This window comes from Schistocerca americana, chromosome 5 (assembly GCF_021461395.2).
Source record: "Schistocerca americana isolate TAMUIC-IGC-003095 chromosome 5, iqSchAmer2.1, whole genome shotgun sequence".
In the NCBI taxonomy this organism is placed as follows: domain Eukaryota; kingdom Metazoa; phylum Arthropoda; class Insecta; order Orthoptera; family Acrididae; genus Schistocerca; species Schistocerca americana.
The window spans coordinates 441,835,769-441,854,346 of NC_060123.1; the positions used below are offsets into that span (position 1 = coordinate 441,835,769).

The 18,578-nt window shown below is 39.2% G+C and overlaps 2 protein-coding genes across 2 annotated transcripts in view; one reads left to right on the top strand and one right to left on the bottom strand.

The window, feature by feature from the left end:
- Positions 1–4,818: 4,818 nt before the first annotated feature.
- Positions 4,819–7,780, bottom strand: LOC124615296 (ubiquitin-conjugating enzyme E2 N). Its single transcript, XM_047143082.1, has one exon. The coding sequence runs from the start codon at positions 7,611–7,613 to the stop codon at positions 7,158–7,160; it is 456 nt and encodes a 151-aa protein (XP_046999038.1). The 5' UTR covers positions 7,614–7,780; the 3' UTR covers positions 4,819–7,157.
- Positions 7,781–7,904: 124 nt separating this feature from the next.
- Positions 7,905–18,578, top strand: part of LOC124615295 (COP9 signalosome complex subunit 2) — a 95,989-nt gene continuing 85,315 nt past the window's right edge. The window contains exons 1-2 of the mRNA XM_047143081.1: positions 7,905–8,100; positions 8,366–8,560. Of these exons, the coding sequence (XP_046999037.1) occupies positions 8,047–8,100; positions 8,366–8,560 (249 nt within the window). The 5' untranslated portion in view covers positions 7,905–8,046. The remainder of the gene's footprint in view (positions 8,101–8,365; positions 8,561–18,578) is intronic.

Sequence of the window (18,578 nt, forward strand, 5' to 3'; positions counted from 1 at the left end):
GAGACAAACTGGCAGCGGCTCCATTATGCTCTAGGGAACATTTACTTAGGCATCCATGGTTCCTGTGGAGCTTGTGCAAGGCTTTATGAAGGCCAAGGAGTATTGTATACTGGCTGCAGACAATGTACACCCCTTCATGACTATCATGTTTCCCAATGACAGTTTTTCAACATGATTATGCACCATGTCACTATATCAGGAGCAAGACAGAATGGTTCGAGGAACACAGTGGCAAATTCCAGTGGATGTGCTGGTCCCCCAACTTGCCTGACCTGAATACCATAGGACACATCTGGGATGTGACCAAGTGTGGTGTCAGAGCTCATTGATCCCTTCCCAGAATTTAAGGAAATTAGGTGACTAGTGTTTGCAGATGTGGTGCCAACTCCCACCAGCATCCTACCAAGGCCTCATTGCTTTCATAGTCACAGTGTTCTGGCTGATTAGTGTACGCTGCCACCTGCCTTAACATGTCAGAAATGTAATGGTTGCTGTTCAAATTATCAGCTATGTAAACTAGATACAATAGTGTTGTGTGCTCAATAGCACACTATACCATCACTCCGTGGGTTGGGCCCTTATGATGATGACAAAAACAATTGGGGAATGTTCATTCTCTTTGGAGCCTCCACACATGGATATGTTCATCTTAAGGCTGTATACCAGGGGTCACCAAACTATTTTAACAGCCGAATAACTGACTAAATGATGAGTGCAGACCCCATCATCATTCTGTACAGTACCTAGACAGAGTAATTTAAAACTGAGCATAGTGAATTTAAAGCACATAGCAGTCAGGAGATCTCCACAGGTGTGAACACTAAATAGTATCATAAAGTATCACGGTCCACATGTTTTATCAGGCATAGTCAAGAGCCGTCGGTGGGCTGGATGAAGTGACTTCGCGGACGGGGTCTGGCCCATGGGCTGTAGTTTGGTGCCCCTGATACACACTAATTGTGACTTACCTGAAAAAATACTGTGGTGCCACTCCTGTGCCCAGTGTTGTCATACAGCGCATCACTGTCAACCTGCTTCCCTCCGCTGTCACATTAAGGGAAGCTGCAACAATCGTTACTATGCCTGGCAGCCCTTGGTGCTCCAAATGTTGTCTCTCTGTGTGGTTGTATTATCATGTGCAGCTGAGCAAACAATGTCCATTCCATTAGGTGCTAGTCCACTGAAATCCTGCATGGCATTGAGTTTGGTCCTTTCCAGGTTCACATGACACTCAAGGGATGCTGATCAATGCAAGCAGTAGTATCATGGAATGATAAATCCTAGTTTTGATAGGTCATGATCCTGATGCTGTTGAATTCTGAGGTGTGCCAATAGACGTTTTTCTCCTTAAGAAGGTGTAACACGATCCTCTCATACACAATCAAAATTGAAATGCAATTTCTGAATGAGAAACCCCCTGCGTAATCCCTTATATACAGAATGTAGATGCAATTATGCCTACCTACTTTGTGTGGTAGTGCTGAAATGCTTATCATTTGCATATCCAAGTATGTGGCACACTTTATCCCAGTTTATGTTTGTTGCATGCCAGCTTTTGGCACTGCTAACTTCAGTCATACATAATCCGTATGGAATTCCAGCAGAGTATTATTTCAAGATGGATACTCTTTATCAAGACAATTTTCATTTACAGCTTACAAAAAGAAAATTGTGCATTAAATTTTAGTATTGTTTACCGGTCTGCCTGATGCCAGGCAGATCCTGTCTCCAATGTCAGTTTATTAATTTGCTCTGTGACATTTATGTCATTATTGAAACTGATAATTATGATATTGTCTACTTTGAAAGGTAGGCAAATCATCCACATAGCCAGTAAACAGAAAAAGTATTGATACAGGAACCACCCTCCCCCCTCCCAAGTTCCTTTAATATGACAATTAGAAAGCCTAAACAACCATTTGTTTCTTGTTGGATAGGTAACATTGTAATAGTACCAGTTTTTTAAAAAAAAAAAAAAAAAGAAAGAAGAAGAAGAAAAAGAGAGCTGTGACTGAACAAAAACACCACAATATCACATAACATTGCAAATATGGTAAAACACTATGGATAAGGGGGGAAAGCAGAACATCGTACAATGTGAGACTTTTCATGACATTGGTTTAGGCATTGTGCAAGAATTTTGACACTGTAACTCTGGCACTGCTTCATTTGATTTGTTGTTAATGATATGGTTTCATTCAAAAAGAAGTATTTTCTCAGTATCTCTAAACAGACAAATAATTTGCACTGAAGCACATAATAATCTTCTATCTGCACTGTCAATTTAAAGATTTTTAGTGGAGCACATTTATTATTATACACAAAAGTCCCTTAATATAGTTTAGAACTTTATTGTTCTTGCGTACAGGTGTACCATCAGAAAGCTTGTTTTCCTATTTTTCCTCTCAAGTATATTCTGTTAGCAATGTTAATAACTGAAAGTTGGCCATAATCAGGTAAAAGAAGACAAGGTAACTAACTATGTAAATTACCATAAATATCAGACCCACTAGGTTTCTGATATCTGTGAAGACAAGAGTAGACTAATTACGGCATGCACAGAGAACTTTTAAGCCCCACTCCACACACATCTGGAATGAGAAGCAGCTCTAGTAAATGGTACAATGGGAAGCACCCCTCTTCCACGGACTTCAGAGTAGAGACGTAAATATACAACTTATATGCACCGTGTTCTGTAGTAATTAACAGAGCACGCATGTTAGTTGCTATTCTATTTGCTACAGAGAATGTGTGACAGTGCACCAAGTATAAAAGTCTACTACTTTTTTACCTTTCCACTCAGTTATGCTTTGAAACCTTCTTTCCTAGTGTACATCTCCACTGAAATATTAATTTTTTTAACCCTGAATATGTAACCTCTGACAGACACCATAACACACAAATAATTTTAGTCTACTAGCATGTTATGTATGGCTGTATTAGGCTTCTCATACAATATTTATACATTAAATAAATTAGGAACAGTCAATTTTGCAATTATGCAAGAGTTAATATACACAATATACCACAATGGAAAAATGCATAGGCTACTACAGAAACTAAATAAAACACTAAAAATAGTCTGTGCAGTGTACAGTTTGTCATTTAAGAATCACTGAGATTTCTGTTCAGTCCAACATTCCCTGTTAGCATACTGAGATTGACAAAAATGAAGTTGAAAAAGTGTCTCACTACATGTACTTCCGGTAAAAGTTGTTTTTAAATTATCACTACTTCACTTCAAGTGTAGTTGATGTCCTTTTAATTGCATATTACTGTGAACTTTTTTACCTTTATACAAAAAAATCCTTAACATTTTCCTTTCTCCATAAACTGCTATGCACAGTACATAGTAACATGTCACAGTCATATATACATAGTCTAGTACATCAGAGTTCCAAGTGGTGTAATTGATAAACACTGCATTACATACACTTGTATGCCTTTCACTGGTGACACATAATGTGGATAACCTACAATTATACTGGCCAGTGTCTCACTTGACAAGACCTAGGACTACGGCCATTCTGATGGATTACATTTATGCACACATTTAAAAACTGCTTCACAGCTGAAACTGGACAGTATGAAAAGAAAATAAGAGGAAGAGTAACTTCATGCAATGAATGCCAAGTGGTCACACACAGCATGTCAGCATATAAACTGAATCTGTGAGATGTAGTGAAAGAAATATAGTATTTGGATATTTCTGTACGTTTTTCTTCCCTGCTACTAGAGAAATTTTCCGATAACATACCGGTTTTTCTATTTTTCTAAACCATTACTATTTCACATATTGTATACCATGGGTGTTACAATTTCATTATGCACACTGATGCTTTTGCATCATATTCCTCACGTGCCAACATCTCCAGAGAATGATTTACTGCTGTTTCTTAAATAAACAAAGCCCTGCCCAAAAGAATGACAAACAAATTTCATTGAAGATCATGTAACTGCTGATATGAGGACTGGATATATTTTGTTTTGCCATTACAATCAACAGCTTTTATAAAGCACTGTACTGAGAGCAGAAGAATCCAATGAAATAGAAGTAGGCAGAATGAAATCTGGAAAGAAAAAATAAAGTAAAAAATACTGCCCTCCATTCAGACCACTGTAACAGTGTGTTCTGTGTAACCTGTCCCTTACTATTTCATAAACCGCTGAAGACACCAAAACAAGGATTACTGGAAAGTGAATACATAAAGGGGAAAACAGCTAGTAGTGTATTTAAAACTCTAAATATTTTTACATATCAAGTGTTTTCTTAACAAATAAAACTTAAAGAAAACAGGCTTTGAGTGCTCCTGATGGGAATGTTACAGTAATATAATAAAGTCAACATTTTGGAATGATTAAAAATCTCACTGGGTGCTAAATCCGACATTACGAGCTCAACAAACTATTGCCCCAATTATGTTCAGATAACAGGTCTGAAAATGCACTATGCCTGCACATTTTGTATATATGACAGTTACTTCTGTGAGGCACTGATAAGTTAATATGAGCTAACTGTTTTTCAGGAACTAATACTGACACAAAGAACATTTCATTATAGTAGTAGCTTTAATACTTCGCCAAATAAATTGTTTCTAATATTGACCACCCTCCAAAATTCTTATTTTTATCTCTCTCTCTCTCTCTCTCTCTCACTCACACACACACACACACACACACACACACACACACACACACACACACACAACACACTAAATTTATACTAGCAACATTTGAGAACTGCCACAAGACTTCCAAGTCTAAAAACTCGTCCGTGCAATACCACAGGTATCTAGTTCCAGAAATGAAAAAGATTGATGTATATTGTAACAGCAATTTTACTAACTCTGAAATACAGAAATAAATATCTTGCCTCTACATTAATCTCTTAAGGAAATTCAGTTAAAACTGATATACTGAATGAGAGGCACTGCACACTCAGTACCTGTTCTGAAACCACTACACAGCTATTTTGGATGGTTGAAATCATTAAGAATAATGTTTATAATGTGAGGATTTTTTCATGAAACATGTTCTACACCTAATAAAACAAAAATCACAAAATTTGTAATGTTAGTTTAATAAATGAAACAAATCACTGCCCATAGATCCTGCAATTTCAGTAAAATACATCCACAGCAAACTTCCTGCTGATAAAAGCACACACAATTTGTGTCAGCACAATTTTAATTGTGCTGCACAGTAACAATATTGATATTTGAGTTAATAACCGTAAATGGTATCCAAACATCTTAAACTAGAATTGGACCTACTTGCTCAATCAATACACAAACCTCTGTTCATCAGTTCACATATTTACCAACTAATACACAGCCAGTTAGTTCAGTCATCATAAAAACAATGCCATAATATTCACAGCTGGAATTGGGCCTACTACATGTAAATTCCCTCTACAACCACGATTTATTAAATGATTTATGCCTTTGTTTACAAGCTACGAAACATACCTGAGCAGATTTCAGAAAATGCGCTGCCCTTTATACACAATGAAGGTGTGCCACATGAGAGTCCCAGCACAAAATAAAACTGCACTCTACCCTTTTGAGCAATGTATGGCACAATAACAAATTGGAGTTTACACAAACTATCACTATGCTGTAATAGTATTTTCTCTGTCTCAAAGTTATGAAAATAAGTATTTTAAAGACAGCAATTTCGCAAAAAGTAAAGGAATATCATTTGATAAGCTTGTAGAATAACTTTTTTCTGAAGATTTTGGCAATTTCTACTAACAAATTTAAGACAACAAAACATACAATCTGTTTCAGTTCCAACCAAGTATTTCTTTACATGACTGTCATTTAACTTTGACAGTCCAATGAAAGTTACAACTGCATGTTAAATGCGTAACTCCTCACATGCTAATGGTGTTGACTGTAAAAAAATAATGGAAAACGGATTGCACGCATTTATTGTGGTATAAAATTCAAAACAAAAATGTATATTTACAAGTCTAATATTTATTAAATCTAAAGACATTCATCAATTTAAATTTCTTGCTGTGACTAAACATAAGTAATTAAACAGCTCCAGAAATAAGTTATATCAACACAAGGTCAAGACATTCTACAAAGCCTTTAAAACCAAAGGATTGCTAATTTTTCAACCACAAACTGCTCAGTGGCAAACAGGCACATATTGCTGGTAAAACAGATAAATCCACATAAATCTCTAGTCACATACAATACAATTACACAGATACTTTCAACGAATAAAATACATCAGTACAGTTTCTTAAAAACAAACTGGAAATGAAAGATCTCCTGTAAGTTGTTTCTGTTAATGTGTGTATGCACCTTGCCTGCCTAGAAGCCAGATAAGAGAGATCAAGTAGGTAAGTATTCACACTGGAACATTCATTCATTCGTAGTTTGACCGGCACTTGTTACGAAGGAAATAATGTTTTAATTCACAACGCCTGACAAAAATTTTATATAAAGGTGTCTTACTTACCACTACTCTTGGTGTTACACCAAGTCAGACATAATTTATAGCTGTCCATGACAAAAGGCTGCATCAATACCACAAAAACAGAAATCACAAATAATACATACTTTATGCAGCAAAATTATCAATATCATACTAATGTCTGCTCTGATAAAATTTGCCATAAACAAGGCGGACTTTACAATTAATATGGACATTATTACACTGGTAGTACATCAAGCCGCATTCACTAAATTGGTCTCTGGTGACAAACTGAAGCCAGGGCGAAATGTCAGAAGACTTAAGCTGAAGGTACTCTCCAATATTTACAGCAACAGTAGCTAAATGCACATGATCTGTAAGTGTGAAGTATTTCGAAAGATAATAAACACAAAAATGAGAGTACACAATGAATATAAATGGACAGATTCATGGAATAACATCTGAAATCACCGCTCTTTCTGTTTTACCTTATACTATACTCTCACGCGTAAATCATGATTATAATTAGCAACGTATGGGTTTCATAGGAAATTTCACATTTACAAAAGGTATGACAAGTTTAGTGTATTTCTCCTACCAGCGACAACCTAGCTTGGCAAAAAACCTTACTTAAAATATAACATGGTGATACAGATTCAGTGAAATAGTTTTCATAAAAAAAATAAACCCATACAACGCTCTTAACCTTTCCTTAGAATCGATGCATATCAATTGTCCATTGCATATCTTCTTGTCCACTCTTTCGCGTTACGGATGGCTTCGGCTTCATTTACTTTCCACAGTTCAGCAACATCGTTAGCCAACGGGTCATCTGGATTTGGAGCACTAAGAAGGGCTTGAATAGACAAAAGCACCGTTCTAATTTGAAGGGCCGGGCTCCACTTATCTTTTAGAATGTCCAAGCAAATACGGCCAAGTCTGTCAATGTTAGGGTGGTATATTTTCGTAATAAATCGAACCTTTGGCGCAGACATAGGATAATCCTCCGGTAGAAAAAGCTCCAACTTAAATAATCCTCCTTCGAACGGTGAATCTTCAGGACCGGTGACAATTACATGAAAGTATCGTGCGTTACTGTCGTCCGGCACAGCACTTATTCCTGGAACAGGCTCTTGCATCAAGCGTTGAGTTTCCTTGATAATTCTCCTAGGTAATGCTGTCATGTTGACGTAAACTTCTTAAAAATACAAGAGTTACGCCTTGTACTGCGTACAAGACAAAATGCTACCTAATCACAACTTGCCACAGCTTCTTACAACCGTAGGAATAAAATTCCGAATTCGCAACAGAGGTGAGTGTTTCTTTTTTGTCTTTGTAGCTCGTCCTGTCACAAAGATATCATTTTATGCTGTTCCGTTTTCGTGAGTCGAGTGGGTCCAAGTCACTTTGGTAAACAAACCGAAATTTTTTATCAGAGGGAAAAATTACTTATCACGGATACAGCCCAAGTCTGTAATTTATTTGAAAATTAATGACAACCACAATGCTTCTCGATTCTTCCGCTTCAATATCTTCGTGGTGAAGTTCATTGCATCTGTGTAGTTTAGTATATACTGTATACAGAGGACGGCAGGTTCAGCCGAAGTAAATATTAATATGTCTGATTGTGAAGTTGATTTCATGTGTGAAGAAGAGGAGGACTATGGCTTGGTATTGGATATTACTACATGTTGCTGCAGTTAATCATCTCGTGACATGTTAAGACAAATGAGCTTTGTTTTCATTTTCATCTCTTTTTATCTAGTCATCGTATAAACATTGTCGAATTGTTTTATGTTTTTCTTTGTAAATCTGGCAACTAACTTCTGATATTTTATAGATTGTGTCCACAATATTCTATAGTGAACGCAGTATTTCAAAAAGAAGCCAAAATAGAACGTTAAGCTGTAGATGTTATTGCTTGCCTCTCCATTAGGAATACTCCGAAGACAGCAACTCTGAGCCAGATGTCGATCTTGAGAATCAATACTACAATTCGAAAGCATTGAAAGAAGATGATCCAAAAGCAGCCCTTGCTTCGTTTCAGAAAGTACTTGATCTTGAAGGCGGAGAAAAAGGAGAGTGGGGGTTTAAGGCCCTTAAACAGATGATTAAGATAAACTTCAAATTGGTAAGTTTTGTACTAAGATTTCTCTTTGGAAATAGTAAGTCAGAGGACCAACATTGGTGTTCTTCCTTCATCACATGAACAGCTTGACAGATCTGTTAGAGGACAATTTTAATAAAGGAAGAACACTTGGGTGGGCATCTTGCTTTACTGCCTCCCATAGGAAACGACAAGGAGGGAGTCAATATATTCTTCAATGTGTGGCGTTTATGTAGAATGTTTTCAATCTAGATACTCATGAGCTGGACATTTAGTGTTAACTACCAGAAGTTCAATGCGTTTTTCAATATCCTACATGAAACTGGTGCTAGTTGTAGCTTTCCATCAGTAGCACCTCCTGTGAGAGCTTATATTTGGAAGAGCCTTTGAAATTCCTGCCCAGTTTTTGTAAATTTAGTCATGCAGGTGTCCATAATTCATTTCAGATGGCTAAATTTACCACTCCAGTTAAGTGACAAACCAAATTTGGACTCCACATTCACAGTCTGTGTAATAAAGTGCAAGCAAAAGTGAGACAAGAAAGGATTTAATGACTTACTGCTGCAGCTGCCAAGGAACAGAATGCCAGATCTTTATAAAAACCTTTGGGTGATAATTACTAGCTACCTAGTAATGTTAAACCAGTTGCTGTGCTCAGTGAGAGCAACTATGATTTACACTTCTTGGAAAAGATTTTAGTAAGATGAAAGTAATGGTGCAGCAATAGTTTGGATTGCAATCGTAATTACTCAATAAAAGATATCATCAGACACATTGCTGAGAAGACTACTTATAGTATACCTCAACCAGAATAACAAATGGATTAGCTGTTGAGTGTGGGAGGGGACAATATTCTCAGTTCAAATTTGTCTCCACACACAGTATGGCACTGAAGAAACACATAAACAGCCTTGTCTATGTGGATCCAAGCTTGAGTAAATTCTAGTGACCACTCATTGACTTTGAGCAATGAAGTCATATAGGTTGTGATCAAAAGTCTCCAGACACTCCCAAAAAAATACGTATTTCATTTTAGGTGCAATGTGCTGCCACCTACTGCCAGGTGCTCAATATCAGTGACATTAGTAGTCATTAGACATCGTGGGAGAGCAGAATGGGGCGGTCATACGTCTCTAAGTGAGAATTCCGCACTCCTAAACATCTTTAGGTCCACTGTTTCCGATGTGATAGTGAAGTGGAAACGTGAAGGGACACATACAGCGCAAAAGCGAACAGTCTGACCTCATCTGTTGACTGACAGAGACCACCGACAGTTGGGTCGTTATGTGTAGTAGGCAGACATCAATTGAGACCATCACGCAGGAATTCCAAACTGCATCAGGATCCACTGCAAGTACTATGACTGTTAGGCGGGAGGTGAGAAAACGTGGATCTCGTGGTCGAATGGCTGCTCATACGCCACACATCACGCCGGTAAATGCCAAATGATGCCTCGCTTGGTGTTACAGGTGTAAACATTGGATGATTGAGAGTGGAAAAACATTTGTGGAGTGTTGAATGATGGTACCCAATGTGGCGATTTGACGGTAGGGTGTGGGTATGGCGAATGTCCGATGAATGTCATCTGCCAGCAGGTGTAGTGCCAACAGTAAAATTCGGAGGTGTTGGTGTTATGGTGTGTTTATGTTTGCACACCTTGTTGTTCTTCATGTTGGTATCACAGCACAGGCCTACATTGATGTTTTAAGCACCTTCTTGCTTCCCACTGTTGAAGAGCAATTCGGGAATGGCAATTGCATCTTTCAACATGATTGAGCACATGTTCATAATGCACAGTTAGTGAAAGAGTGGTTACATGACAGTAACATCCCTGTAATGGACTGGCCTGCACAGACCCCTGACCTGACTCCTATAGAACACCTTTGGATGTTTTGGAATGCCAACTTTGTGTCAGGCCTCACCAACCGACATCAATACCTCTCCCCTGTGCAGCACTCCATGAAGAATGAGCTGCCATTCCCAAAGAAACCTTCCAGCACCTGAGTGAACGTATGCCTGGGAGAGTGGAAGCTGTCATCAAGGCTAAGGATGGGCCAACACCATATTGAATTCCAGCATTACCTATGGAGGGTGCCACGAACTTGTATCTCATTTTCAGCTGGGTGTCCAGATACTTTTGATGACATAGTGTACCTAAGGCAAAGATGCAGTGTTTAGGCAATCTGTGAAAGCAACAGATTATACTCACAAGCTACTGAATGCAGCATACGGTCATATTTCTCGCAGTTATTTACTTAGTCATGAATTATATCAAAACAAATTGAAGGTAATGGAAATAGTTAAGAACCAGAATTAGAAACAAATTTTCATGTCCAATAAGAAGTATTCTTATAATTTATGCGAGTAGAAAAACACGGAGCACCTTTAAATTGTATTACAGCGAAGTGCATGATGAAGTCGTATTGTTATAAAACAGCATTAATTTTACTATTAATTAAAAAATCTAACAGGAGAAGCACAGGAAAATTGTGGTTTTGGGTGGGGAGAAACTAAAATATAACAGAAAATCAGGAAAATGAAATGAATGACTGTTATGAAACGGTAGCATGAAATGTGGAGAAACCACACACTAAATTCTAACAGAAAAACCAATGCTCAGCTTGTGTGTGTGTGTGTGTGTGTGTGTGTGTGTGTGTGTGCTGACTTCCTTCCCTAATCCGATGACACCGATAACCTCGCTGTCTGGTCTCCTTCCCCAAAACAACCCAACCCCAAAAATATAACGAATATTGGAATCGATAACTAGAATTAACCTACATAGGTAATTTCCAGTTACCGATCCCAACCGCTCCATGATTCATTTGTAAATTATTTTTGCAGTTGTTGTTTTATGCTGAAACGTAATAGCATTCTGACATTTGTAATTGCACTGTAAAAGTACTGCAATATATAAGAGAAATTGGCCGGCCGGTTCTAGGCGCTTCAGTCTGGAACCGCGTGGCTGCTACGGTCGCAGTTTCGAATCCTGCGTCGGGCATGGATGTGTGTGATGTCCTTAGGTTAGTTAGGCTTAAGTAGTTCTAAATTCTAGGGGACTGATGACCAAAGATGTTAAGTCCCATAGTGCTCAGAGCCATTTGAACCATTAAGAGAAATTGGAATTGGTAACTAGAACTGAGTCTCTATATAGGTCAATTCTAATTTTAGAAACTTTTTTGCAGTGGTTCAGAGAGCAATTAAAAGTGCAGAAATGTTATTTGCGTAAATTCTTGTGCACACACCTGCTGAAAAAATTATCTAATTAGATGAATCATCGATTGGCTGCAATTGGTAACTAGAATTGACCTATATAGGAGGATTCCAACAGTTGGAATATACCGGAAGATCTACTAGTACTTTCGTGACATGTTATAAAAATTATAAAATGCAATATTGTACACCACATATTGTAAAATAAATTAATATGTAATGCAGATGTAATGTGTGAAGTCTAGTGTGCAAACGTAATGTATTACTGCAACTGTATTAATTAATTCCAGCTGTTTCATGTTCATAATTTTGGACATTTTTGCAGTAAACCTGTGGACTGTGTTTTTTTTTTTTTTCTAGATTTCTTGTTGATCCCAGACCTCCTATTAAAAAGTAACTAATATTGTAGGTACAACTTCCAAATTTTTCTTTTTTTATATAGTAGTGAAGAGAGTAATACCATATGTAGAAATCTTGTAACACTTTAGAGCACAAATTTGTTAATATGGTCTAAATAATGAACTGTGGGATGGTTGGAATCGGTAACTAGAATTAACCTATATAGGTTAGTTCTAGTTACCGGTTCCAGTATTTGGGAATTTTTGTTTCTTGTGTACTAGTCCCAAAAGCTGACGAGTGGAATTGGACACTTGAATTGACCCCAAGCTGGTATATCGTTGTAGAACCAGTAAAATGAAGCGGAGTGGCTGTGTTTACAGAAATTAAATGAAGTCCTATAGGATATTGAATATTGTGTTTAAAAGCTTTTTGAATGTAGGTCAAGAGTTGACCTGGCTACCCAAAAGCTAGAATTACTGGCAGTTTACAAGCTGACGCAGTAATTATCTTAAGAGTAGAACAGATTTATTTACCTTAGAGCATTTTCCTTGCATTTGATGTCACTGAACTTTACGTAAATTATGATAACAGAACTATTTTTATGTTTATATAGCAGACTTTGTGCATTACATTAATGTGCTTACAATAATTAATTAATACAGTTGCAGTAATACATTATGTTTGCACACTAGACTTCATGCATTACATATTAATTTATTTTACATTATGTAGTGTACAATACTGCATTTTATAATTTTAAATAACATGTCGTGAAAGTAGATCTTCTGGTATACTGGCTTTAAATTCATTCACTATGCTGTATTCTTTACTTATAATTCACTTTCCAGTCTTGTTTCTGAATTTATTTGTACACACTGTGTAGGCATGTTATGAATGTTTATTAAAAGACTAGTTGACCATGAAGTGGATAGATACATACCCAATAGAACAGTTCATGATGGGACTCTTCATGGTATACAGACACTGGAAGAAACTTTAAAACAAACAGGTTTAAAACAAAGCATGGGGCTATAAATAGATGCCGACTTGAGTTGCATAACTCCCTTGACTCAAGCAAATGTCACATGCTGTGATTTGTGGACATAGACTTCTCAGCAGTGTGGTTTCGAGTTACTCAAACATGAATGGGAATTGCAGGGGACAGTGGATGTGGAGCAAAGTACATGAAGTAGTAATGGAGAAATTGAGAAGACTGCCACTTTCATTGTGACCTATTCTGAAATACTGCCTAAACAGATTATGGCAGGTTTCCTTTGGCTTAAGGTTAAGCCTTACATAACTCACCCTGTGCAATGCTACAAATTTGGCAAACAGTGCTGAGTTGCAGAGGTGAATTGACCAATAGGAAGTGTGGAAATGCAATTCATGAAGCTGGGATTGACTTTATGTCCCAAGCAATCTGCAGCAACTGCTCTGGGAGCCACCCATTCTGGAGCTGAGACTGCCCTGTTTTTGCTGGGGCCTGCAGACTTCATGAAATAAATGGCCAAATGGATCTGCTGTCCTGGAACCAAAAAGGAATATAAGGCAGCGAAATCTCATCTTTTGGCCACTTTGAATACTTTTGTGGTACAGAAACCTGTTATCAGGGTTGATGCCTCAACACAGATGACATCCAGCTTACCATTATCTGTCAACAGCACCTATGCTGACAGCTGTACATGCCAAAGGCGTAGTGATCCAGGCAGCTACTACAGGACAGACCAGCAGCATTTTTGCAGCAAGCATTGTGAAGGAATCCTGAAAGCAGAGTGCCTCTCAACAGCCTCTTTCCCCATTGTCCTCAAAGGAAAAGGGAGCAGGGAAAGGGTCACAAAATTCAGGTCAGAAGCTGATCCAAGCACAGTCTGATATAATTCTGGAACATTTGACTAATGATGACAATGTGGATTTTGATGCTTCATCATCAGACCCTGGCAGCCCATCCACTCTCCCTCACTCTAAAAGTGCCTCAACAAGCCAGTGCAAGGATAGAGTAACTCGAAACCACACTGCTGAAATGGCTCCCATACTCCAGAGGAATACGAATGAATAAAAGACTCATCTGAAGGAATTGAGACTTCTCATACGGGACGGACCTCATTCATTTTAAATAGAATGGTGAACATGTACCTGGAGGCTATCAATTCTACAGAAAAGATGACTTTACTGGTGACGGGGTGAAAGGTAGAGTAGCAGTGCTCATCAATATCACTTTCCACTCCTCACCTGTGCCCGTAACCACAGCGCTACAAGTGATCGATGTTCAGATAGGGGCCCATGATGTGCTCTGTGTGCTTACCTCCCCATGAGCCCATTAACAGTTAGATCCTATCACATCACCTTGATGAACTTACCTGGCCATTTAGGGGAATTAAATGCATACAGTGCACCAGTGTCTTCTAACACCATTTGCCCTAGGGGTTGATTACTTGAAGATCTGACATGAGCCACAGGTGACATATTGATGAATGTGGGTCAAGCTGCACTTCAGCACTTCTGCAGCTTTGTCTATGGCTGTTGACCTCTCTTTCTGCTTGCTTGCATTTGCAGACACTGCTCAATGGAGAGTGAAAGATGACCTTCATGCTATTTGGATCCCTTTGCCGATGGAGCAGATCCTGGAGGGAAGCAGCCACAATGGCTCTGCAGGTCTAGCTGAATGTTTTACAGGCAGTTGGCTCTTTTAGAATATTGTTACAGTATCAACAACTGGGTGAATCATATTACAACTGTGAACCACCACGCTGCACATGCATTCATCCCATAGACAGCAGGAACATCTGGGAGGCAGCCTGTTACTTTGTGGGATGATGATTGTCATTCTGCAATCAATGCAGCAGGACTCCTATGCGAAGATTCAATCAGTGCTGTACAGATGTCACTCTTGCAACCTTTTGAGTGGCGTAGGCAAAGGCAAGGAGGAATAATTCAGGAGAGTAAGCAGAGGTTTTGACTAGAGATCGTGAACTCTGTTACTAGATCCATATTTGCAAGTAAAGCCATTGGGAAGATCTCGAGGCAGAAATCACGACCACAAATTGCAGCCATATGAGAGCAAGGGTGTCTCCTAACATTGCCGAGAGACACTACTCACTCAGTGGATCACTTGTATAAGTCCATTATAGCTGTTCAAAACCAGAATCCAGCTTTCCATAATTATTGCGATATGCAGTAGAGTGTTGAAGGGACTGATAACCTTGTAGGTTAGTCTCTATTATCTCCAACTAACCAATCAGGAGAGGGTTGGTTTTGATTTCCGTTCCACCAACATTGAGGAATACAACCAGCTTTTCTCTCTATGAGAGTTGGCTTCTGCATTGTCAGTAGCTCGTGATACTCCACCCAGTCAGGACCGTATAATGTCCAGAATGTTGGAGCAGCTGGACCTGCAGTCAGAGGTGGTCCTCCTTCAGCTCTCTAATGCAATTTGGATGACAGGAGACTTTAACAATTCATAGAAATAATCTATTTTAATCCTGATTTGAAAATCTGGGAAGGAGTGGACTAACGTCAGTAGTTATCATAATTTGTCTGACAAGCTGCATAGGAAAGACATTGGAGTGTATGATCAACTGGCACCTAGTGTGAGTTCTCGAAACCAAGTCCCTACTAAGTCGCTCCCAGTGTGGGTTCAGGTGGTGTAACTCAACTCTCAATGACCTAATGTTGCGGAAAGCAACAATTCACCAAGCTTTCTCCATAACCAACACCTTATTCGTGCCTTGTTCAATTTGGACAAGGCCTACAATACTACCTGGAGGCACAATATTTTTTTGCACCTCTATCGGTGTGGGTTGCATGGATGCCTACTCACTTTCGAATTATCCTTCCTTTCAGACAGGAATTTTAGATAAAAGGTTGGGAATGTCCTGACTGACTGTTGTAAACAGAAGGATGGTGTTCCTCAAGGAAGTGTTCTAAGCATCACGGCATTCGCTATTGCAATTGATAGTATTATGTCCACAGTAGGGCGTCATGTACTGTGTTCCCTATTTGTGGACGACTTCTCCATCTTCTACGTTTCCTTACATCTTGCAACAGCTTCTCAGCTGTTGCATATGACAATCAAGCAGTTGGAGGAAGAGTCTAACACCAAAGGTTTTAAATTCTCAATGGAGAAAACTGTTTGTGTCGATCTTAACTGCACCTGCTATCTTTTTAATATACCTGCTTTACGTGGGATACTGTGAATTATAAGGGCCTCACTTTTGATGAGAAGCTAATGTAGCTGCCACACTTTAAAGAACTAAAACTGAGGTGTCTCAAAGCTTTAGACACCCTTAAATGCGTCAGTCATAGGTCTTGGGAAGCTAACAGGGCACATGTGCTCCAACTTTATAAGGCTTTTGTGTGACCCCGGATGTTAGGTTTATGAATCAGCGAAGCCTTCATGCCTCAAAATGGTGAATGCGGTTCATCACAAGTGGATCTGGCTGTCAAGAGGGGTTTATCAAACAAATCCAGCTGCTAGCCTGTATGCAAGGCTGGTGAGCCTCTGTTGGCTGTTCGAAGTAATCTCCTCATGGTACGCCAAGGACACAGGGCTTTGACCATTTCAAAGTCACTAGCATCCATCTTAGTCAAATAGCCACCACAGGAATATCTGTTCTATCACCATCCACGGGCAGCAAGACCGTTTGGGAACTGTGCTAGGAAGAGCCTTGAGTTACTACTGTTAGGGGTGGGCATTAAGGCCTCACTCTTGGTCAGATGTACCCTGCAGATTGGATGGTACAAGAAGTGCAGGAAACTCTCCTTCTCTTGCGCAGGCATGACAAGGAAATATTTTTCTGCTGTGTTAAGGGGTGCATACGGATCTTGGGAAACTAACTTGTTGATGTAGCTGCCAAGGAGGCTTGTTGCCTGCCACCTCCTGCTCGCTGTTCAGGCCCGCTACAGGCTCTTAAGGCTCTTACCTCATCTGTGACCAAGACAATCGTGTGTTGGTGGGAGGCTCAGTGGATGGAAGTGAGGAGTAATAAGCTGCATTCTGTAATACCCTCAGTACAACCACGGCTTGCTGCTTTCTGACCACAAGGAGCTGAAGAAATGGCACTTACGCAACTTACAGGGGGACATTGCCTCTTGACATATGGCTTTCTCTTAAGTTGTTAGGAACTACCAGTGTGTCACAGGTGTGGGCACAGCTTTTGATAAGACAGATTTCAATTGTGTTTGTTTTATATGACAACCTGAGAGCTGATCCAGATCTCCTACAGGACCTGTTTATTTTAGCTGATAATGAGGTGAGTGTGGTTCGTGTATTAAGATTTTGTATGATGTCCGAAATTCTTCCAAAAATATTTAGTGAGAGATTTTAACGAGTTGCAGAATTCTTTGGTCAACCCATTATTTCTTGGTAGTCATCCAGCCACAGTCACCTGTCCCTTTTTTAACTGTGTCCCTACTGGTATTTTATCCTTGATTTTTATCTAAGTATTCTGCTGTGTTTCATCTGACATTTATTGAGGGCTTTTCTGATGCTCACCATATAGGGGTTATCTTCTCAATTCTTGTGTGTGAATGCAACTTGGTTTTCCAGTTTATTATTATTATTATTATTATTATTATTATTTTTAAATGAAGTGTGACCACGCATGTCTGCACACTGCTGAGCCAAAACATTATGACCATCTGCTTAATAGTTTGTTTGTCTGTCTTTGGAATGAAATACATCACTTATTCTGTGTATCAGGGATCCGACAGTTTGTGGGTAGGTCTGTGCAGATATGTGGCATTAGATGTCTACGCACAGGTCATGTAATTCCTATAAATAATGGGCCACTTACCTGCGTATGCAGATCGTGCTTGATAGAGTGACCCACATGGGTTCCACAGGTTTTACATCAGGTGAATTTGGTTGCTGAGACATCAGTGTGAGTTCCTCAAACCACTGTAGAACAGTTCTGGCTCCAAGACACTGACAATTCTACTGCTGAAAGATGACATCACCATCAGAAGAGACATCAAGCTTGAAGGGATGCAGGTGGTTTGCAGCTGTCAGCATGTTTTCGATTACTACCACAGGTCCAGTGCAAGCACAGGAGAATGTCTCCCAAAGCATAATACTGCTCCCGCCAGCATGCGTCCATGGTGCACTGCCCTTTCCGAGTTGCTATTCATTTCAATGATAGCGTTTGTGGAGACAACCAGCATTCTAGTCTAGCAAAAATGTGATTCACCCAAAGAGATGACACGTTTCCATTGTTCAACGGTCAAATCCTGATGGTCCCATGCCCACTGCAATCATAATAGGCGATGTTGTTGGCTCAACATGTGAACACATTGGGGTGGTCTGCTGCGGAGCTCCTTGTTCAACAATGTTCAATGAATGGTGTGCTCTGAAACACTTACACTTGCACCAGCATTGTGCTCTTCTGGCAGAGATACCACAGATCACAATCTATCCCACTTTACAGAGCAGACATGCCTCCGAACCCCATCTTTTGTGAAGAGTTGTGGACATCCAACCATTTAATACCTTGTGGTA